Raw genomic sequence first — 23772 nt, 5'->3', positions numbered from 1 at the left:
TTTGTTTTAAAATACACGTTTAAGAACCTGCCGACCGATGTTGGAGTATGGATTCGGAGCCTGATCACCATTATTTCTATTTATTATGAATTTTAAGTTATTGATTACTAAATAATAATTATAAATTGAAAGTTTAGTTTAGAGATACAGACCCTTCGGCCCACCGGTTCCACACCGACCATCGATCCCCGCACATTAACACTGTCCTACACCCACTAGGGCCAATTTTTATTTGTTGTTACATTTACCAAGCCAATTAACTTACAAACCTGTACGTCTTTGGAGTGTGGGAGGAAAACAAAGATCTCAGAGAAAACCCACGCAGGTCACGGTGAGAACGTACAAACTCCGCACAGACAACACCCATAGTCGGGATCGAATCCTGATCTCCGGCGCTGCATTCGCTGTAAGGCAGCAACTCTGCTGCTGCGCCACCGTGACTGCCCTAACTCGTTATAAATTGATCGCATTTGCACTCAAAGTGTAGTCTATATCTGGAATGAATTGGGAACAGAATGAGAGGAGGACCTTTTTCACTCATTTTTCAACTGGGGGAAGCAGAGTTGCTAACAGGATTTAAGTGGTGTCTGGATCAGTACTTGAATCACCTAGACATTGAAGGCAACAGGCTACGTGCTGGAAACTAGGATTTATACAGATGACTGGTCAGCATGGGAGCGATGGGCTGAATGGCCTGCTTCCTCTGTGATCGTAATCTTTAACTTTCACATCAGCATACACATATGTGGAAGTCTCAGTGGTGCCATCAGATATTGGGAACATCCCCTCTCCCCCACAACCGCCGCGAGTAATCTTGGCTAGGCCACAGCCGACGCTGTATTGTCCAATATGCTTCGCAGTTTGAGGAGCATCCTCCCCTCCAAGACCACCTCCCATGAATCCAACTCTGCCCCCAGGACAGAGCCAGCCTTCTTGATGAGTTTGTTAATCCTGTTGGCCATCATCTAAATCTATATACTAAAACTCTTGTTTTTTGTTTGTTTCTTTGCTCCTGAACTTCAGCCAAAACAGTACACGATAGCGCGGCAATTTTACGCCCACCTTACTCTCCGCCGTCCCTTTGATCCTAATGGAAGAAGTTTCAATGAAATCGGTGTTATATTTTTTAAGTTATTCACATTTTAAAGATTAAATCTATCAGGGAGGGAGGGGGAGGAGGGGGAGGGAGGGAGGGGGAGGAGGGAAGGAGGGAAGAGGGAGGGGGAGGGGGGGGGAGGGGGGAGGGGAAGGGGAGGGGAGGGTGCTGCACCAATGCAGGAGAGGTTTATATATATATTCGTATGTATCTATCTATGTATTTCTGTGATTTTGCCAAAACGATAAACCATAGTGCACCACCTTAATCACCACTCTCGCGGCGACTGTTTATAACAAGTTTTATTTAAATTGGTCTTATATTTTTTAAGTTCGAGACATTTGAAAGTTTAAAATTCTCATTTCTAAACACACTTTTTCAAAGTGCTGTGCGTATGACATCACCATAGCGCACGCACGGCCTCTCTCTTCACTCACACAAACAAGATGGATGCCGTTAGCGGAGCCGCTCGCCCGCAATCAGGGGCTCCCGTCTCCTCTCTCCCCTCGCTTCTCTCCTCTCTCCCCTCTCCCCCACAACTGCCGCCAGTAATCCCAGCTCGGCTAGGCCACAGCCGCCATGCTGCCGTCTCCAGCTGTCCGGCGCTCCCTCCTCCTCCCTGCATGCTTGGTAAGTGGCTTTCGCCACCAACGGCTCCATGGACGGGAGTGGGCGTCGTGTGGAGGGGACAATGGGGGTGGGAGGGTGGGTGGAAGAGAGAGTGAGGGAGGCAGGGGGTGTGGGAGGAGAGAGGGGGCTGGGGGGTGGGGGAGAGTAAGAGTGGGGGGGAGGGAGAGGGTGGGAGGAGCAGAGACTGGGGGTGGGAGGGAGAGTGGGACTGGGGAGGGGACAGCGGGGGTGGGGGGTTGGTGGTGGGGGGAAGAGAGAGTGGGGGAAGGGGGTAGTGGGGAAAGGAGGGGGTGGTGGGGAAAGGAGGGGGTGGGGGAGAGTGAGAGTGGGGGTGGGGGAGGAGAGAGTGGGCTCCTGTCACACACTCTCCCCTTCCCTGCCCCCCCTCTATGAGGAATTGGCCCACTTTGTCTAGATATATTACTAAAACTCTCATCTTGTATATTTGCGGGTTTGTGTGTTTGTGCTTATATTTGTACTCGAAAGAAAGCCAAAATGGTACACGATAGCGCAACAATTTTAGGTTCACCTTACTCATTATTCCCCCGCTGTCTCAATAGTAATGTTTTGTTACTTTTTAAAAATAATTAACTTGATAAACTTAAATAAATGGCTCCCCCCACCTGGAGAACCAGCGGGATGACCGGCGCCCATCCCGGCGTGCCCCGCGCCTGATCTTTCTCCCGTGGTGCAGCGCGGCAGCAGAGGGTCCATCAAGATGGCCATCGCCGCCGTTCGCCGCTGAGCTGTAGGAGAGGTTTCGTGTCCATGGCTCGCTCTGGGGCTGAGGTGAGTAGCTCCCTCTCCTCTTCCCTGTCCCCATGCCCCTCAAGGCCCTGGGGGACACTCCCCGCCCGGAAACGGGTCCACGGATCGTCAGTTGGGGGAGGGTTGCATGCAGGGGTTGCCGCGCCCGCAGGAGAGATTTGGACCCAACGGGTCCACGCCCGTCTATTTCACCATAAAATTCAAACTAACTGGATCTTCATCTCTCTCCAATTCCGATGATTGTTTATTGACCTGAAATATTACGTCTGTCTCACTTTTTATATATAAGTTGCCTATGCCTTATCAGGTTTAACTCAGATATCTAGCATCTGATATATTTTGTTTCTATGAAGCATTGGCCAGTAAGCATACAGGAATGTCATCACCAGCAAATTTCCTTTCACGTAACACACCTATTCATGGACAACAGTTGTTTTCTGTACCATTATCCCAACCAAGCTCATCTCCAAACTCATGAAACTTGGAGTCAGCACTGTCCTCAGCAATAGGATCCTTGACTTCCTGACCAACAGACCACAATCACTGAAGATAGGGGACAAATCATCCTCTCTGATATCCCTCAACACGTGTGCCTTGCACGGATATGTTCTCAGCCCCAACTATACTCCTTATACACTTATGACTGTGCAGCGAAATGCAAATCCAGCTCAATTTACAAGCTCACAGACAACACCACCATAGTGGGCCAGACATTAAATAATGATAAGACAGAGTACAGGAAGAAGATTGAGAACCTCGTAACCTGTTCCCATAATACCTCTCCATCAATGTTAGCATGACATAGGAGATTGTATTTGACTTCATGAAGCGAAGCAGTGCACACACCCTGGTAGACATTAATGGCGCCAATGTAGAGATGGTCAAAAGCTTCAAGGTATTGGAATAAATATCACCAGCAAATTGTCCTGGACCAGCCACATCAAAGCCGTGGCCAAGAAAGCTCATCAACAGGTATTCTTCTTTAGAAGGCTTCAGAGGTTTGTCATGTCCCCGACAACCCTCACTAACTTCTACAGATGTGCCGTATCAGGATGCATCACAGCATGGTTTGGGAACAGTTCCATCCAAGGCCGCAAGAAATTGCAGAAAGTTGTAGACGTAACCCAGACCATCATGCAAACAAATCTTCTTTCCATCATCTATGCTACATGCTGCCTTGGCAAGGCATTGCCAAAGCATAGCTCCAAATTCAGGGACAGTTTCTTCCTAGTTGTTTAGTTGCAACTAAAACTGTCTTTGCACCAGCTCAGAGTGCAGCTTTGACCTTCCATTTACCTCATTGGAGACCTTTGAACTATCTTTAATCAGACTTTATCTTGCACTTAATGACACACCCTATATCCTGCATCTGTCCACTGTGAATGGCTTGAATGTAATCATGTAAAATCCTTTAATTGACTGGAGATTTGACTCATTCACACCACAAAAAAGCTTTTCATTGTACCTTGGTACACATGACAATACTAAACAAAACTAAACAACATTCTGATTTGGAAATTCATTGCTTTTCCTGCATTGCTAGATCAAAATCTTGCAATTTTCTAATAGAACACGTTTATTTTAGCTTAGTTTAGTTTAGTTTAGTTTAGTTTAGAGTGGTAACAGGCCCTTCGGCCCACCGAGCTCACACCGACCAGCAGTCCCTGCTCATTAACACTATCCTACACACACTAGGGACAATTTGCAATATACCAAGCCAATACTAATGGCATGTTGGCCTTCATACCAAGAGGAGGTGAGTATTGGAGCAAATAAGTCCTTCTGCAGTTGTACAAGGCCCTGATGAGACCACACCTGGAATATTGTGTGCTATTTTGGTCTCCATATTTGAGGAAGGACATTCTTGCTATTGAGGTAGTGCAGTGTAGGTTCACGAGGTTAATGGTGGGATTGCCATATGTTGAAAGAATGGAGTGACTGGGCTTGTATACACTGGAATTTAGAAGGATGAGAGGGGATCTTATTGAAACATATAAGATTATTAAGCGGTTGGACACGCTAGAGGCAGGACCCATGTTCCTGATGTTGGGGGAGGCAGAACCAGGGGCCACAGTTTAAGAATAAGTGGTAGGCCATTTAGAACGTAGATGAGGAAAAACCTTTTCACCCAGAGAGTTGTGAATCTGTGGAATTCTCTGCCTCGGAAGGCAGTGAAGGCCGATTCTCTGGATGCTTTCAAGTGAGAGTTAGATAGACCTCTTAAAGATAGCGGAGTCAAGGGATATGGGAAGAAGGCAGGAACAGGGTACTGATTGTAAATGATCAACCATGATCACAGTGAATGGCAGTGCGGGCTCGAAGGGCTGAATGGCCTACTCTTGCACCTATTGTCTATAATGAATCAACAGATCTGTTTGTCTTTGGATTGTGGGAGGAAACTGAAGATCTCGGAGAAAACCCACCCGGTCACGGGGAGAACGTACAAACTCCGTACTGACAGCATCCGCAGTCAGGATCGAACCTGGGTCTCAGGTGCTGCAAGCACTGTAAGGCAGCAACTCTACCGCTGCACCACCTTGCCGCCGTAGTTCCTTGACTGGCAGCCAAAGAACACCTTCTTAAGAACAATTAGTGTGGGCATTATATGCAGGGCTTGCCAACAACACCCGTATCTTAGGTAGAGGTAGAAAACTACCATTCTCATTGTACGGTAGAAAATAACACTGTAACAGACAATGTACCTGTTGAGGCGTCAAGGGAATCATACATTGCCAGGAATCCCTCTGTTGGTGCGTTTGAATCAGACACATAAAGCAGGCTCATCGAGTTGCCACTGCTGGTTAGAGATGGAGGGACAGACCGACCACAGTACCTATAAGTTAAATAAATGTTTACGGTTGCTATGAAAAATAATATTCACAAACATTAAGAGCAGAGGCGGCTATTTCGAAACAGCACAAAGATTCAATTTTTGTAGATGATAAACAGGATACGGAGGCACACTTGAACAAAATTATGTTACGTAACAAATCATGTTTTTAAGTTGGCAAAGCTGCTGTGAGAAACAGTTCCAGACAATTCGGGCTCTTTACCCAAAGAAAGCTAATTTGGAATCCAGATTCACATTTATAGGACTTAGATCTTGTCCAATGTCAACAAGATAGAGGTGAATTCATTGAAAAGAATCAGTCAGTCTGACTTTCTCAAAAAATGTTCTTATTGCTACCAGTGACCTTGACAAAAATAGAAAAAGCCAAAACAAATGTCTAGTTAGTTGTCACATTACATCAACTGCTGAAGTTCCTTGCTGGTGACTTTATTACTGGGTACTTATGAAGGTCGTTTTATCCTTTTTGTGTGTATGCCCGTGCGTGTGCATGCTTATGTGTGTGTTGATGGTCACAAGAGATAGGGTGTCATTTGCTAATCCAAAATCAAATCAAATTCTACCTCTTGAGAGCAATTTATAATAATAATAATAATAATAATAATAATAATAATAATAATAATAATAATAATAATAATAATAATAATAATAATAATAATAATAATAATAATAATAATAATAATAATAATAATAATAATAATAATAATAATAATAATAATAATAATGCATATTATTTTCTGTTGTTTTTCACACTCTCCTTCCATGACAGTAAACAGTGATGTTTGGACCTCCTCTGTCCAAAATAAAGCCATTGCTTGCCCAAGATCTTGAGAACTGGACCAACTTGACCAACTGGAATGTTCTTCCAAATAAAAATTGCTAAATCAATGGTTTGAAAACTAATGCAAATCAAAAAAATTAACAGATGATGCAGGAATATCCTTTTACCTCTGGAATATGTCATATCTACCTCATTGGTGACCCTCAGACTATCCTTGTCAAACTTTGCTGGCTTTATTTTGCACTAAATATTATTCCCTTATCATGTATCTGCACACTGTAAATGGCCTGATTGTAATAATGTATTGTCTTTCGCTGACTGGTTAGCACAAAAGCTTTGACAATAACCTAAACTAAACTAAACATTAATAAATGACAGCGTTTCTGGTGATTCGACTCTTAATAAATAAGGGGATCTGAATACATTCTTTGGAAATTTATTACATATTAATCCTGCTAATTTTTTTCAGGTAAACCTAACAATACTGGATCCTTTGGAAACTTGACTCATTAAAATAACTATTAACAAACAGAAAATGCAAATGTTATGACTTCTTACCTTCCTATTCGTCTGCCATGGTTAACATGATTATCATACACTTCAACATATCCCTTGGTGCAGTTTATGTTAAATTCCATGCTAAAGGAGATAAATGTCAAATGGATAACATGTCCAGCCTGAACTGAGATATACCAGATACATTTTCCATCATGTGGATATCCTGCAGAATGTTCAGGACTAGTAATGGTACCTACTGATTGTGTCAGAACCTCACCACATCCTGCAAAGAAAATGAGATTTTCACCAACCGTTTCATACAAGGAGAAAGCCTGAGTGAAAATTAAATACATCTTTTTACTGCTGTCAATTCTGACCATTATATAACATTTAAAAATATATTTCATTGATGAGCTAATAGCAAAATGCAATTCATTATTCTACTCAGATTAGAGCAAATTCTTTGCAGATTTCAAGATATATCTTTTCTGATATAAATTGAATATATTTATAAATATGTGCATTTAAATACAACCCAAGGAGCGTTGTGGATTATAAATCCATTGGTATTATTCCTTTGATCACTCAAGGTGAATGCAAAGATGCACTACCCAGACCAATGGTGCAAGAAGCGAATTGCAAATTTTAATGTTTTCTCAAATAAACTAGTTTGATGACAAATTTGCTTTGAAGATCCACCTGCACCAGCGGTTACAACTCTTCTATGAAGACAATAATCTCTGAGGTCAACAATAATTAAAATTTGATCAAACATATTATATATGGAACACAAAGAGCTATAGTAACTTGGCGGGTCAGGTAGCACCTTTGAAGGACATGAAAAGGAGACATTTCGGGTCAGGTCCCTTCTTTAGTCTTTGATGCAAGATTCCAGCACCAACAATGCTGGAATTGATACTGGAATTTTGTAACCACATTTGAAAGGCATTTAGACAGGTACACGGATGGGAAAGGTTTAGAGGAACATGGACCAAACGCAGGCAAGTAGAACTAGTGTAGATGGGGCATCTTGGTCAGCATGGGTAGGTAGGGCCGAAGGTCCTATTTCTGTGCTGTATAACTCTATGACTGTGCCTGCAGTTCCTTGTGTCTACAAACCTATTATATGCTTGATTCAGAAGTCAATGTAGTTTTTTTATGCTTTTTAAAAAAATCTCTGGCTGTGGACTTTATGAACTAGACAATATTTATCACACAAAATAAGTTACTTTTCAAGCATTAAAAAATAAACATGTAGAGTGGGTCTGGTGACTTTGGAGATCACTATGGGCCAAAGCAGCAAAGCATTCACCAGTTTTCATGGCCATTTTTTCTGTGACTAACACAGAACTTGCCAGATTTTTGAATACCCATAAATGTCAACATGCAATCTGAATTTATCAACCTCTGGATTATTTTGCCACTGACAGAAGGAGTAAGATGCCACATAAATGTGCTATTGTATGGGTTTCTCTATTCAGGCTTAGCCCCAGTTAGGCCATTATTACAAGAAGAGTCTTGCAATTCTGTAGGTATAATGTTGATTAAGAAAAAATACATGGATATGTGCAGCACAAATGAATTTCAAAACACCTTTCTTTGCTGATTCATACTCTGCTCGAAATCCATTGTTAGCCTCATTAGAATCCATCTTAAACTTGATGTACATGGATGGCTGTATTGACCATACTGTAGGTGGAAGTACTGCACCACAATATTTTCCAATGAGTGGAGAGTCTTCAACAGCACCATCTCTGATCTGAAAATGAATAGATTCCTTTCACTCAAGGAACAGGCTTTATCAATAGGAACAAATAAAACAGTTTTCCATGGATTTAGGAAACTAGACACCAACACCATTGTCAAGTTTGCAGATGACACAATGGCGATCGGGCTGATCACCAACGGTGTTAAAACAAAATACAGAGCGGAGGTGCAGAACCTGGCGGACTGGTGCTCTGATAACAACCTGTCCCTAAATACCACCAAGACCAAGGAGCTAATCATCAACTTCCGTAGGTCACACAACGGGGAATACGCCTCGATCTTTATCAATGGGGACAGTGTGGAGAGAGTGTCCAGCTTCAAGTTTCTGGGCACTCACATTTCGGAGGACCTAACATGGTCCAATAACACTGCTGCGCTGGTCAAGAAGGCACAGCAACGACTGTTCTACCTAAGAACACTGAAAAAGTCTGGTCTACCCCAACAGCTGCTGACGACCTTCTACCGCTGCACCATAGAGAGCATCCTAACACATGGCATCCCTGTATGATATCTCAGCTGCACGGAGGCAGAGAGGAAAGCTCCAGCGGGTAGTCCATAGAGCTCAGAGAACCATCGGAACACAGCTACCAGCCTTGGAGGGCATCTACAACACACGATGCCTCAGAAAAGCCACCAGCATCCACAAAGACTGTTCACACCCCTGCAACAGTCTGTTCGAACTTCTACTATCGGGCAGACGATACAAGGCCTTCTACGCCCGCACCTCCAGACTCAGGAACAGCTTCACCCCCAGGGCCATAGCTGCTATGAACCAGTCCTGCTGAGCCGGATGGTCACATCGCACAGTGAACCGGCACAGATCAACTTGCACTTAATTCTGTTTTAAACCTGTTCTAATTTGTTTCATTGGGTTGTTTAAATTAATACTGACTAGCTAATTAATTTATTGCATCGTATGGGAGATGCATTCCCAATCTCGTTGGGAATAAAGATATATTGACAATAAAGATATATTATATTATTATATTATTATTATTATATTAAGAAACTAAGAATCAGAAAAGGAGGTGGTCATTCTATCCTTGCGGCTCCATTCGATAAAAATTGTGGCCTATCTTTTACCTCAGCACAACTATTCTGCCTGTTGAGTTGAGAGTGCCATATTTTTATTACCCTCTTGATGAAGACATTTCCTATCTTTCTGGAATGGGCAGGCCCTTATCTGGAGACTGAACTCTGGGTCTAGAAACCTCAGCAAAAGATATTTAAAACCTGCATGCAAACCCCTTAAAACATTGTATGTTTCATTTAAATTAATGATACCGGAAATGCCTGAAAATGTAAGAAAAAATGTAGGTGTTTAATATGTATAACTCAAGAGCATACATACTAAGAAGCAATGGGAAAATAGGCCAATATAATGTAGGTCACTGAAAGACCATGTTAGGGGAGGCAATTGATAGATTTAGGAAGTGTTTAGATGATAAGGTATACTTAGTTGGAGTAAAGACAAACACAGAATACTGTAAACTAGACTAAGGGCAATAAAACTAATCATGAAATAAGAGTGTCCTTTATTGCACCCATTTGCCAGACAAATAGGAGGATATCCTTTTTAATTAATGAAGAGGAAACAGAATATTGAAGGTTAATCGAAGAGTCAGAAAACAAGGATGAATGATTACAAAGAATCATTGATAAGTAATGAATTCTTTCAAAAATGTGATATTTGCATGTAACCATTGAAACACAGAATATAAAAGGCTATGAATTTTTGAAACACTTTGGGGTCTCTAAGAGTGTTTCCCAGTGCATACTGTTAAGGCCATGTATGGGCTGACATTTGAGAAACCCACCACCTCTCTGCGAGATGTTCTTTGTGCCTTCCCAATCTGAGCCATAATTAAGAGGGAGAATGGGCCCCAAGTGAAAGCTAGATTCAGGGTGCACACAATTCCCTCCAACAATCAACATTCATTATTTTATAAACTCAAGAGAATGCAGATCTGGTCTGTTTAATCTTTCCTCATGTGGCAAGCTACATTGTGTAGGAAGCAACTGCATATGCTTTTCAGGCAGCATCTCTGGAGAAGAGGCATGGGTGGCCTTTCAGGACAGAACCCTTCTTCACACTGCTAAATTCTCACATTCTCAGGAATCAACCTGCATGGCATTCCTTACTATCTATATTCTATATTCATCCTGAAGTGGGGAAACATGTACACAATAGTCCAAGTGCAACCTCTCTGGCAATCATGATTTTATTAAATTGTGGAGTAAGTTTGAAGAGCCAAGTGGCCTACTCCTGCTCTTAATTTGTAGATGCAGACTCAGGAACAGCTTCATCCCCAGGGCCATAGCTGCCATGAACCGGTCCTGCTGAGCAGAATGGTCACATCGCACAGTGATCCGGCACAGATCTACTTGCACTTTATTCTGTTTTAAAACTGTTACAATTTGTTTCGTTGGGTAGTTTAAATTAATAATTAATACTGACTGCTAATTAATTTATTGCATCGTATGGGAGGCGCATTCCCAATCTCGTTGTACAATGACAATGAAGATATATTGTATTGTATTGTATTGTATTGTATTGTATTGTAAGGCCTGAGTATTTCCAGCATTTTTCATTTTTATTTCACATTTCCAACAACTGCAGGTATTTGCTTTTTCTTTCCAGAGAAGGAAGGTATAAGGCAACAGTCACATAAAATCTTTTCTACAGTATATTTCACTTCCAAATGATACTCAATGTAATGTTCAATTGGTACAAATTGCAAAATGAAAAAAACTTACTATTGCATTAAAGAAAAGTGCTGAAAGGATATTGTTACTAATCAGACACAAATAGTTTAACAAAAGATATAACACTCATACCTCTAAGTAGTCATGGCTGCAGTTTACAACTTTCTCAATATCAAAGGAGATTAATTTGAGGGTAACGACATATCCTTCTGATTGGGTGATAACCCATTCACAGCTTCTGTCATGTGGGTATGGATTGGGATAATAAGGAGACTGAATCACTCCTTTGCCATGAAGAATGCCACCACATGCTGTTAAAAAGCAATCGGAAGAAATTGCAATTATGAAAAAGTGGAGCGTTAATGAAATAAACAACTTTTCCAAGCCGACCAAGATGCCCCAGGTAATCAAATCCCAGTTCCATGGAACAGTCCAAAAGTCAGTTCTACTTTAGCTAGCAGCTTGTTCTTTATACCTTTGTGTGAAAATAGTGTCCCTCACATTTCTTTTAAATCTTTCCCCCTTCACTTTAAACCTATGCCCTCTAATTCTTGATTCCCCTATCCTGGGAAACAGGCTCTATTCATTCACATTGTCTATTCTCCCCATGATTTCAGAAGATCATGCCTTAGCTTCCTGTGGTCCAAAGAATAAAGTACAAGCTCTATCTATAGCTCAGGCCCTTGGTTCCTGCCAAATCCTTGTCAATCTTTTCTGCACTCCTTTCTACAGCAGGGTAACCAAAACCGAAGCTCAAGTGTAACCTCACCCAATTTGTATAACTGTAAATTAACATCCCAATTTCTGTTTCGTTCTGAAGAAGGGTCTCGACCCGAAACACCACCCATTCCTTCTATCCAGAGATGCTGCCGCTGAGATACTCCAGCATGTTGTGTCTATCTTTGGTGTAAACCAGCATCTGCAGATCCTTCCTACAAGTCCCAATTTCTATACTCAATTCCCCGACTTTTGAAAGCCAGCATGCCAAAGCCTTCTTCACCATCCTATTCATCTCTGATGTGACTTTCAGAGAACTATATACTTGTACTCCTAGACCCCTCTGCTCTAAACAGTAATTTTCCAACACTTCTAAATAGAAACAAAGGAGCATTCTTACCAACTTTATAAACTGCCACAAAGCCTTTTTTGGCACCAGAAGTATGTGTTTTAAACTTAAGCCACAATTTGTTGCCTCTCGTGGTTATGGGTGCTGGGGCTTTGGAACCACAGTATCTGCCAATTAGATGATCTGTCTCTGCTTCACCATCATATACCTAAAATTCAAATAACATTTTGGAAAAGGATCAAGTAGAACATTTTGCTTTCTCAAGAGAATATATCACTGGTTTACTGGCACTCCAAGCAGACTTCAGCAGTATGCAAAGGTGATGTAGCTCCTTTGGAATCTTTCTGGATGATTGGCAAAGGACTGCAGAATGTCACGGCTGATAGAAACAGCATCTGTGAGATGGATTGGATCAGTAATTGTGATTACAACAGCAAAGAAGAAAATAATTTGCTGGTCTGCTGGTGAATTAATATGCTACATTTGTGAACAAGATTGAACATTATTTGAAACATACACTATGCTCTTTAAAATTTAATAATAACATAGTAATATTTTCACCACGTGATCTGTGAGTCATTGAAACTGGAGAATGCAAATAATATTTTTATGAAACCCTGGTAATATTTTAACTTGGAAATCTCTGTTACATTAGATATGTTACTGTTGAATCACAAAGTACGTGCTATAACACCAGGATACACACTCAACCAAGAAAACCAAGCCCAATGCCAAAGTAGTATCTAAACTACCTATACACACTTATGCTGTAGGACAATAACTGACTTCATATTCAGTAATAAGCTATCTACATATGAACAAACACACAAGCTAAATGTACCTGAACATGATCATTTGAGAAAATCATAACTGAAAGCTTAGTTGACTTGTACAATTCCTGTCTACACATTTTAAGGTTTGTGTCCAGATCTTGAGTTCATCAAGGAAATTACACGTGATGGACTTTGATGGTTGTGCCGTTTTCTTGAGGTTGCAGGTGGTGTAAAAGCTCAATGAATGCATGACAGTTAATCTGTCCTGGGACAAGCGCATTGATGTAATCACAAAGAAAACTCATCAATACCTCCTTTGAACATTGAGGAGATTTGGTATATCATTGAATACTCTATGCCCGGTCCATCACCGGTATAGACCTTCCCACCATTGAAGGCATCTACAGGAGGCACTGCCACTAACAGGCAGCTAATATCATCAACGATCCACACCACACAGGCCACAATCTCATTTTGTTGCTGCCGCCGGGAAAAAAGTCCAGGAGTCTGAGAACCGTAACTTCCAAGTTTAAGGTCAGCTTTTTCCCAGCAAATATCAGGCTCTTGAACCAAACTGCACGACTCTAATCACAACCCTACCTGAGCAAAGATTTTGGCTGCACTACGCACACTGGATTTGCACTATTTTGGTCTGGTTGCCTATTATCACTAACTATTAATTTATTGTATTATTGTATATTTATGTGGCTGTAAAGCTGCAGCAAGGAAGAAATTTATTTTTTCGTTCTGGTAACATACGGAAATTAACCACTCTTGACCCATAACTCATGAAATGTCACACTCCAGGTTGCCACTGGTTACTGTGCCAATTTAAAAAGTTTGGGAAATTTCTTAATTTAAGTAAGGCTAGGGGTGGCTTGAGAGCTCCTACTGAGAGCTTGCAAATTATGGAAGAAGAGTATGCTCTTGGGAAGAGTACTGTCAGGGGCAACAAAAAAAACTTGCCTTTCACCCAAAACACACCCCTCCACAGACATTTTGTGAGAGGGTCACACTTAAATATACTGAAGTAATTTGATCTTTCTTCAGAGATTTAACATCTGGTAGGAAATCACTGCATTGGCTTAATAACCTTGTATTTTAATATTCATTCACAGCAAGACCAAGGTTTATTACTTGCACCACCCCTATCAGGAACAGACTAAAGAAAGCAGAAGACTCACCATGCATGTTCTTGTGCTTTGTTAAAGTTCCAAAATGCCTTTTCTCTCACCCACTACTTTTTTAAAAGTTTTTTTTTAATTTAAAAAAAAAATCTTTATTGAGCCATCATAAAATGGGTACAGATTATTTTGCCATATCCAAGCTCATTTTGTTCCAAATGTTTATATCAAAACAGAACATTTGAGTATTATACAAACAATATGGACGGGCATGTTTATAAAAACATTAGAAAAATAAATAAGGGGAAAAAAAGTAAATATTAAAATAAATAAATACATAAGTAAAGTGTAGAAGGCGACTACAGTACATAGGGAGCAGTTCAGTGCAATAATTCTTTTGTGGAAGACTCTCTTGTTTCTAAACCTTCTAACTCTCTTGTCCTCTATCCCTTACTTAATTTCATTAAAATGGATGGGTTAGAGTGTAGATAGGTTTGTGTTATGTGTCAATATTCTTCTGTGCAAGAAATGACACAAATGGTTGCCAGATTTTATTAAATTGGTTGACTCTATCCTTTAGAACATATTTCATTCTTTCTAAATGTAATGTACTGGCCAAGGCATGAAGCCACATTCTGGAATTGGGAGCTGTTGTTTTCTTCCATGACATGAGCTATAGTTTCTTTGCCGTAATGAGACAGTAGGAAAGGAATTGTCGTTGAGCGGCTGTGAGTTGTCTTGATGTTTCAGATACCCCAAAGATGATTAATAAGGGCTCTGGATTTAATGGGATGTTAAGAATGTCTGGGATATTCTTAAATATATCAGACCAGAAAGAGGTGAGTTTAGGGCACGATACAAAGTTATGAAAAAGCGTAGCATCTGAGGGGTGACATTTATCACAAGTAGGAGAAACATTTGGATATATACTGTGTATTTTTGCCTTAGAGTAGTGAAGTCTATGTATAATTTTGAACTGTATGAGGCAGTGTCTAGCATTGTTTGAGCACCTCCCATCGAGACTTTCCTCCCATATTTCATCTGGTATTTGCACATTTATTTCTTTTTCCCAATTGATCTTATATTTGCTAAAGGATGGAGAGGTTATTGATAGAAGGACATCGTACATATAGGAGATTAATTTGTCTTTATATGGTGATGTTTTAAGGCAGTCATCTATTTGAGATTGCCTCTCAACTTCAAAAGTAAATATTATTATTAACCAATACAATTAATTAGGCTTGTCTGCTTTTCACTCTGTGGCGTTACCAGTCTAATGACCGTCTGAGGACTTCCATGTTTACAGCTGAAACAATACTGTCGGTTCCTCTAGTTTGGCATCTTTGCTATGCAAATCAAATCACCCAGTAATGAAAGATTTTCATTGCAAGTTAAAAGGATGATCATAAGGTGAATCAGTAAAGAGCAGCAGGAATGAGAATCCATAATCTGAGTGAAAACAACTGTTGTAGGAAGGAGCTGCAGATGCTGATTTAAACCAAAGATAGACACAAAATGCTGGAGTAACTCAGCGGGACAGGCAACATCTCTGGATAGAGAAATGGGTGACATTTCGGGTCGAGACCCTTCAGACTGAGTCAGGGGAGAAGGACATAGAGAGGTAAGGAAGTGAAAGGTGTGAAATCAAGACAAAGGGGATGAGATCAAGGTAAATGTAGAATAGATCATTGTTAGCTAGGAGAAGGTAACAACAAAGCAAAAAGAAATAAAATGTAAACATGGACAGTCAGAGTAGTCGGAGAACTGGGATGAAGGGAGGGATGGTGAGAGAGGGAAGGTAAGGGTTACTTGAAGCTAGAGAAGCCAATATTCATACCGCTGGGGTGTAAGCTGCTCAAGCGAAATATGAGGTGCTGTTCCTCCAATTTGTGCTGGGCCTTACTCTGACAATGAAGGAGGCCCAGGACAGAAAGGTCAGTGGGAATGGGAGGGGAAGTTAAAATGTTTAGCAACCGGGAGATCAGATAGGTTTAGGCGGACTGAGCGGAGGTGTTCAGCGAAACAATCGCCGAGCCTGCACTTCGTCTCGCCGATACATAGGAGTCCACACCTGGAACAGCGGATACAATAGATGAGGTTGGAGGAAGTACAAGTGAACCCCTGCCGCACCTGAAAAGACTGTTGGGGTCCTTGGACAGTCGAGGGGGGATGTCTTGGGACAGATGTTGCGCCTCCTGTGGTTGCAGGGAAAGGTACCCGGGGAGGGGGTGGTTTGGGTGGGAAGGGGTGAGTTAACCAGGGAGTTGCAGAGGGAGTGGTCTCTGCAGAAAGCGGAAGGGGTGGAGATGGGAAGATGTGGCTAGTGGTGGGATCCCGTTGGAGGTGGCGAAAATACCGGAGGATTATGTGCTGTATGTGACGGCTGATGGGGTGAATGGTGAGGACTAGGGGTCTCTGTCCGTGTTGCGGCTGGGAGGAGGGGGAGCAAGAACGGAGCTGTGGGATATGGAGAAGACCCTAGTGAGGGCCTCATCTATGATGAAAGAGGGGAACCCCTGTTCCCTAGAGAATGAGGACATCTCAGATGTCCTGGTATGGAACATCTCACCTTGGGCGCAGATGCGGCGTGGATGGAGGAATTGGGAATAGAGGATATAGTCTCTACAGGAAGCAGGGTGGGAAGAAGTGTAGTATAGATAGCTGTGGGAGTCAGTGGGTTTATACTAAATGTTAGTCGATAGTCTATCTCCTGTGATGGAGGAGGTGAGATCAAGAAACGGTAGGGAGATGTCGAAGATGGTCCAAGATTTTGAGTGAAGGATGGAAATTAGAAATAAAGTTAATGAAGTCAATGAGTTCTGCATGGGTGCAGGAGGTAGCACCGATGCAGTCGTCAATGTTACTCAAATTTACTTTTGACAGCCCTTATTTTATCTCTGTTTGCTTTGTTGTTACCTTCTCCTAGCTAACAATGATCTATTCTACATTTTCCTTGATCTCCATCCCCTTTGTCTCGTTTTCACACCTTTCACTTCCTTATCTCTGTACCTCCCTCTCCCATGACTCAGTCTGAAGAAGGGTCTCGAACCGAAACATCACCCAATCCTTCTATCCAGATATGCTGCCTGTCTCACTGAGTTACTCCAGTATTTTGTGTCTATCTGAGAGCAACTGTGGTTTGTTATTTCTCCATTCACACCCCCTTAACAGAAGTACCCAGGATCCCTAATGTCAAAAAAGTAAATGTTTCAAGTGGCATTGCGGTGGAGTTAGTGATCCGGATTCGCTCCTGACTACAAATGCTAGTCTGTACGGAATTGTATGTTCTCCCCGTGACCTGTGTGGATTTTCTATATCTTTGCTTTCCTACCACACTCCTAAGATGTACAGGATTGTAGATTAATTGGCTTGGTATAAATGTAAATTATCCCTCGTGTGTGTAGGATAGTGCTAGTGTATAGGGATAGAAACATAGAAACATAGAAAATAGGTGCAGGAGTAGGCCATTCGGCCCTTCAAGCCTGCACCGCCATTCAATATGATCATGGCTGATCATCCAACTCAGTATCCTGTACCTGCCTTCTCTCCATACCCCCTGATCCCTTTGGCCACAAGGGCCACATCTAACTCCTTCTTAAATATAGCCAATGAACTGGCCTCAACTACCCTCTGTGGCAGAGAATTCCACAGATTCACCACTCTGTGTGAAAAAAAACGTTCTCATCTCGGTCCTAAAAGACTTGCCCCTAATCCTTAAACTGTGATCGCTAGTGGGTGCGGACCAGGTGGGCCAAAGGCCTTGTTTCCATGGGGTATCCCTCTACTAAACTGAATTAAACTAAGCATCAAAATATTATGCGGTGACCATGGGCGTAATTTTCACATAAATGGGTGTGGTGGTATGGATGCAAGGGAGGATTTTTACATCTGCAAAATAAAGTTAAAGTTTACTCCTGGGTTGCAAAACACTCTGGATAATGTAGCAGGCCAAGAAATTGCAGCTGTAATAAGATCAGAAAGAAAATCTTTGAGAAGACCTCTGTGGTGGCTTTGGGAGCAGCAGTTCCCAATACCTCTATAGATATTTGGTTGAAATGCACTTGGAGTACTGCATTCAAATCTGGTCACTACATGTAGACACAAGGAAATGCAGATGCTGGTTTGCAAAAAAAGACATACAATGGTGGAGTAATGCAGCAGGCCAGGCAGCATCTCGGGAGAACATAGATAGGCGATGATTTGGATTGGAAGGTCCCAACCTCTTCCATCTCTCCCACCTGTTACAATCAGTCTGAAAAAGGCTCCCAACCTAAAACATCAATGTCCATGTTCTTCAGAGATGTTGCTTGACCCACTGAGTTACTCCAGTACTTTGCGTCTTTTTCTAATTACTATATGGAAGAAGTTTTGTAAAAGGTGTGGAGATGATTTGTCAACGTATTGATCAGACTGATAACATTGTAGCTATGAGATACACATGAATAAACCAAGTTACTTTCCTTGCAATGGAGAATGCTGAATGGAGATTTAAATTAGATGTATAAATTATGAGCACTGTAGAGTAAATCAGATCGGCCTATTTCCAAAAACATAGCAATCAAAATCATCAGAACAGACAGAGCAATTGGTGAGAGAAATGAGGAAACAATTTTTAACCCAGAGGGTGAATGGGATCTTTAACTCACTTACAGAAAGGATAACAAAGAAAGAAACTCTCTCATATTGAACAAAAAACATTTGGAAGAGTTATGATCTGCAGTGTTTCAGACAAAGTGCAGGAAGGTGGGATTGGTCAGAGGAGATAAAAGATCTGGAAAACTTAGATCACTTTCAATATTTTAGGAGGTATCTCTCAGTGAAAACAGATATTGATGAAAAAATCACCACATTCTCCATTGCCCCATCACAGCCTTTTGCCCAGCTGACTAATGGAGTTTTTTAAAATCTCGAACTTGACACAACATTCATCCTCAATCAAGCAGCAATACTTTCTTGTATTCTTCAAAGGTTTGGCCTTTAAATAGTAAATCACTGTAAAATACCACCATTGATGTCTCTGCAGAATCTCCATTCATTGGCAAACCAACATCGATATCTTCTCCCTGACCATTACCCCACCAAGGAACCTCAGATTATACTCAATGAACCTTGTGTCCACCTGCCTGCCAACAGACTATTAAAACAAGCAAGCACACTCCTTATTGCTTCATCACAGATAAAAAACATTTCCAATGGGCCAAAAAAAGCACTAAATTTACACACTCAAAGTTTCTATGGAAAAATGTAACATCAACTCATGGGTAGCCCCGACTGCTCAAAAGGGAGATCAAATGGGGTGGAACTGCACTAAGCACATCTATTGTCTATGAATGGAGAACACAATGGTCTATTCCAAAGACGTGCAGGTTTGTAGGTTAATTGACCACTATCCTAATGTGTAGGATAGAACTAGCGTATTGGAGATTACAGGTTATCGTGGACTTGGTGGGCCAAAGGGCCTGTTTTCACACTGTATCTCTAATCTAAAGTTAGTTAATATAAACAGCTGAAAGAGTGCACAGCATCCCAAACAACCTGAAAAACTGCACCACAAGACAGTATAAGAAAATAACTGCAGATGCTGGTACAAATCGAAGGTATTTATTCACAAAATGCTGGAGTAACTCAGCAGGTCAGGCAGCATCTCGGGAGAGAAGGAATGGGTGACGTTTCGGGTCGAAACCCTTCTTCAGACACAAAACAGTATCTACCCTACCTAAGGCCGAGTTTTCAAATTCCACATTGGTTTCATCAGTCACCTCAGAGACAACGGAAGTAAAATGGAAACATTAATCTTAAACATATAACCAGATCAATATATAGCAGTCACATATGTAAAATGCAAAAACACAGGCAGCTGAAATATTTCATATACTGTCCAGTAATCCACCCACATACATAAATCTGCAGCTGCCATGACAAAGCTTTCCCCATTTCCCCATGTGTTTCACTCAAAATGTCTTAACTACAGCACCATTCATCTGGGTAGCGTAGGCTCTTTAATGCTTCATCCACGTGCAAGAGCATTAAAATAGAATCATGGTCTGATGATTATTTTATGTTGTTACAACCGTTGTTACCTCTTGTTACAAAATGTATATGATCAAGGCTGAAAATGTCTATGTCAGTACTGAAAAAACATCCATGTTATTGTCTATGACAAGAAGGTGCCAAATCAGATTGTGATTATTTAGTATTCTAAAAATGCAGTTACGGCAGCTGCAACCAATTTACTTTTAAAATGATCCATGTGTTTATGAAATCATATTTCATGATGAAAGGATAATTCACCTCAATGTAGTCCAAGGAGCAGTTGACATGGAATTCCAACTCCACATGTGTGAATTGGAGGTGGATGCGCTCCCCTTTGGGCTGCTGGATAACATAAATGCACTGTCTGCCGCTGGGATAGGAATTAGGCCAATTGGGGGAGGTGAGAATGCCTTCACTTTCTTCATACATTCCTCCACAGCCAGGCTCAGCTATTCATAAAGGAAGAAACAAATATCTCTTAGTTCAACCATTTGTTCCAAGGCATTATGATTCTACACCCCAGATATTTTTATATAACCTATGAATTTTCCATTGATGACAGTGGTGAGAAACGCACAGAAATTCATGGAACCCTGCCTGCCTCAGCAGAATGTCAGTTAATGCTGTCCCAAATCCTGGGAGAGAATTCTGGCAGATCATTAGTGTCTAGAAGGGCTCCTCATCAGAACCTATGTCAGCTGCCAACATCCACTGTTCGAAAAATGTTTGATGACATTTTGAAGCTGGAAAAGGTTTTTATGAGAACCAATTTGTTAAAGAACATAAGAATACCGGGCAGAATAGTTGGTGCAGGGAAAAGTTATATGACTACTCAAACCCTGGTACATCATTCAACAAGATCATGAATGATCTCTTCAAATCCATTTCTCTGCATGATAGTCATATAGTCCACGTGGGAACGCTAGCTTTGAATTAACTCAAGGACAACTTTTACAGGCCTCTGGAGTGGGCTATTTTAAAGATTTAAAACTTTCAGAATGGAAGAATAATTAGCTTTCATCTCACTTCAGGCCTTATTCTTATCATTACGCTGTGACTATTTGCCCTTGTTCCAAACTCCCGCTGCCAGGGAAACATTTCATCCTGTTAGATCCCTCAGAATATCTTACATCTCAATGATAACATCATTTTGCACACAATTTGCTTTAATATAAAATTCTACATTTCGTTTGCTTCCTAACTAGTTTCCAAATCTGTATGCTAATTATTCTTAATGTCAATATTTACTAATCTTATACCATTTAACACAATTTCTGTCCTGCCATCCAAATTCGCATAATGTAGTATTTTTCCCACATCATATTTTATCTATCATATTTTTGCCAATTCCTTTAAAATTGGTACTTCCCTTTTTTAATTCTTATGCCTTCCTTACAGGAGTTTTAATTTCTTTGGCACCTTCATCTAAGCTATTGATACAGATGAGAGGCTGCTGAGGAGCAGAGCCTGTGAGGAAAGCAGTGAAGGTATCCCAATGAGAAGATTTGTGTTCTGTTTGTGTGAATGTTGAAGAATTTTAAACTTGTGAGAGGTGAGAAATGTAAAAGAGGGAAACATGCCAGAGGACTAGGCAACAGGCCAAGCTGTAACTTGCTGATGAGAGCCCCACACACCATGGGCAAGATAAGTGACAGAGAAGTTGTTAACACCCAGAATCCACATTTACCAGAAGGACGTGATGACTACACACTCACTCAATATAATCTCATGACCTAACATCGCCCGGCGCGGCTCGGCCGCGGGACTTAGCAGCGCACGGTACGGCCGCGGAGCCTCCCATCGCCCGGCTCGGCCAAGGGACGTTTCAGCACCCGGTGCGGCTCGGCCGCGGGGCCTTCAATCGCCCGGCTTGGCCGCGGGACATTTCAGCGCCCGGTGCGGCTCGGCCGCGGGGACTCCCATCCCCTTGCGGGGATTGTGCGGGCCGGTCGGGGACGAGCTGTCTGTCCGTGGGCGTGGGGAAGAGAGTGAAAGTTTGTTGCCTCCATCACAGTGAAGGGGTGTTTGGAGTCACTGTGATGGACGTTTGTGTTGGGGTCATGTGTCTTGTGTTCTTTTTTTTTGTGTGACTGCTATGTAATTTCGTTCGGTACCTTGGTACCGAATGATAAATAAAGCTCTGTATTCCTGTATGAAGAATTAAGGCAATTGTACCCTTCGGAAGAGGGTGCAGAGAGGAATGGATATAAGTGACTACTGGCAAACCTCAGCACTGTATAGAATAACCAAAGTTAGACACAAAAAACTGGAGTAACTCTGCAGGTCAGACAGCATCTCTGGAGAAAAGGAATAGGTGACATTTCAGGTTGAGACCCTTCTTCAGACTGAGCAAAAGATTCACTGCAATAGGCACGTTGAATGTGATGGCTACATGACAACAAATGCAGATGGACTTGGTTTTCATGCACTTTCATCACTGAAGCTCCTATGATCAACTCTGTGGAGAATACAACTGACTGTACACATAAGTGGATGGTGGGTCAGAACTTGGATATTCTGTGATAAGTGATGTTCTGATAACCTCGGGTATAGGTCAGCAACAGCCAATCTTGACAACATCCAGGTCGAAACTGCCAGCTTGTTTGGTACCTCTTGTTCAGACACTGATGCTCCTTGATTACAATGTATGCGATCATTCACCAATGTACATTTAGTTTGGAGATGCAGCATAGAAACAGGCCCTTCAGGTACCAAGTCCATGCCGACCATCAATCATCCGTTCACACTCATGCTTTATAATTGCACAATTTTTTTAATCAACTTTCTACATACTTAGGACACTTTTACAGTGGCCAATTAACCTACAAACCCACATGTCTTTGGAATGTGGGAGGGAACAGGAGCACTCGGAGCAAACCCACGCAGTTACAAGGAGAACATGCAAAGTCAACACAGACAGGATCGAATCCGAGTCTCTGGCACTATGAGACAGCAGCTCTATCATCGGTGCCACTGTGCGGCCCTCTTTAATAACTTCTTTAACAGCACCTCCCATACCTGGTATCCATACTGCTTGGAAGATAAACTGCAACCTGTACAGGGGTAATTACCAGCAGGTTCCCCTCCAAGTCCTGTGTTAGAAATGTATCACCATCCCTTCATTGTCACTGGATGAAAAGCCTGGAACTCTCAATTTAGCAGCCTTCTGGGAATACCTTCAACAAGCAGACTGCAGCAACTCACAAACTCAGCTCTCAACCATCTCAAGAATAATCTGGGATGGAAAATAAAAATTCCCCAATCCTGCAACATTTACATAATACAGGGATTTTTTTTCATAATTACACAGGACCATGTACAATTTGAAACCGTTTTGTAATCCAAATACAATCTGTGGGAAAACATGCAACTTCTTACCTGATAATGTAATGTATGTGACATGAAACCCTTGGTCATTGACATTGTTGTAACTGTGGAAATGGATCCATGCATTAGGCCCAGGTGTCAGCAAGGGAGGAGGGCTTTCATTGCTACAATACCTGTGAAGGATGGGATCATGCTCTAGCAGACCATCTCTAATCTACAAGTAACAAAATAAATGAGAAATAATTTAACAAATGGGAATTTGTTAAACATTCAGTAAATACATAAAAACAATATGCATAAACATGCAGTATGGAGAAAATATCAAACCTTAGGCATGCTGACATATAAAACATAG

General features: G+C 41.6%; 1 protein-coding gene across 1 annotated transcript in view; it reads right to left on the bottom strand.

The window, feature by feature from the left end:
• Positions 1-23772, bottom strand: part of cubn (cubilin (intrinsic factor-cobalamin receptor)) — a 197683-nt gene that overhangs the window by 149030 nt on the left and 24881 nt on the right. Inside the window, exons 14-20 of the mRNA XM_078422245.1 lie at positions 23469-23631; positions 20349-20539; positions 12212-12368; positions 11227-11405; positions 8215-8380; positions 6682-6904; positions 5197-5327 (exon numbers count right to left, since the gene is read on the bottom strand). Coding sequence (XP_078278371.1) covers positions 5197-5327; positions 6682-6904; positions 8215-8380; positions 11227-11405; positions 12212-12368; positions 20349-20539; positions 23469-23631 — 1210 coding nt within the window. The remainder of the gene's footprint in view (positions 1-5196; positions 5328-6681; positions 6905-8214; positions 8381-11226; positions 11406-12211; positions 12369-20348; positions 20540-23468; positions 23632-23772) is intronic.

Source organism: Rhinoraja longicauda, chromosome 2 (assembly GCF_053455715.1).
Source record: "Rhinoraja longicauda isolate Sanriku21f chromosome 2, sRhiLon1.1, whole genome shotgun sequence".
Taxonomy (NCBI): domain Eukaryota; kingdom Metazoa; phylum Chordata; class Chondrichthyes; order Rajiformes; family Arhynchobatidae; genus Rhinoraja; species Rhinoraja longicauda.
This window is presented reverse-complemented; position numbering and strand designations above follow the sequence as displayed.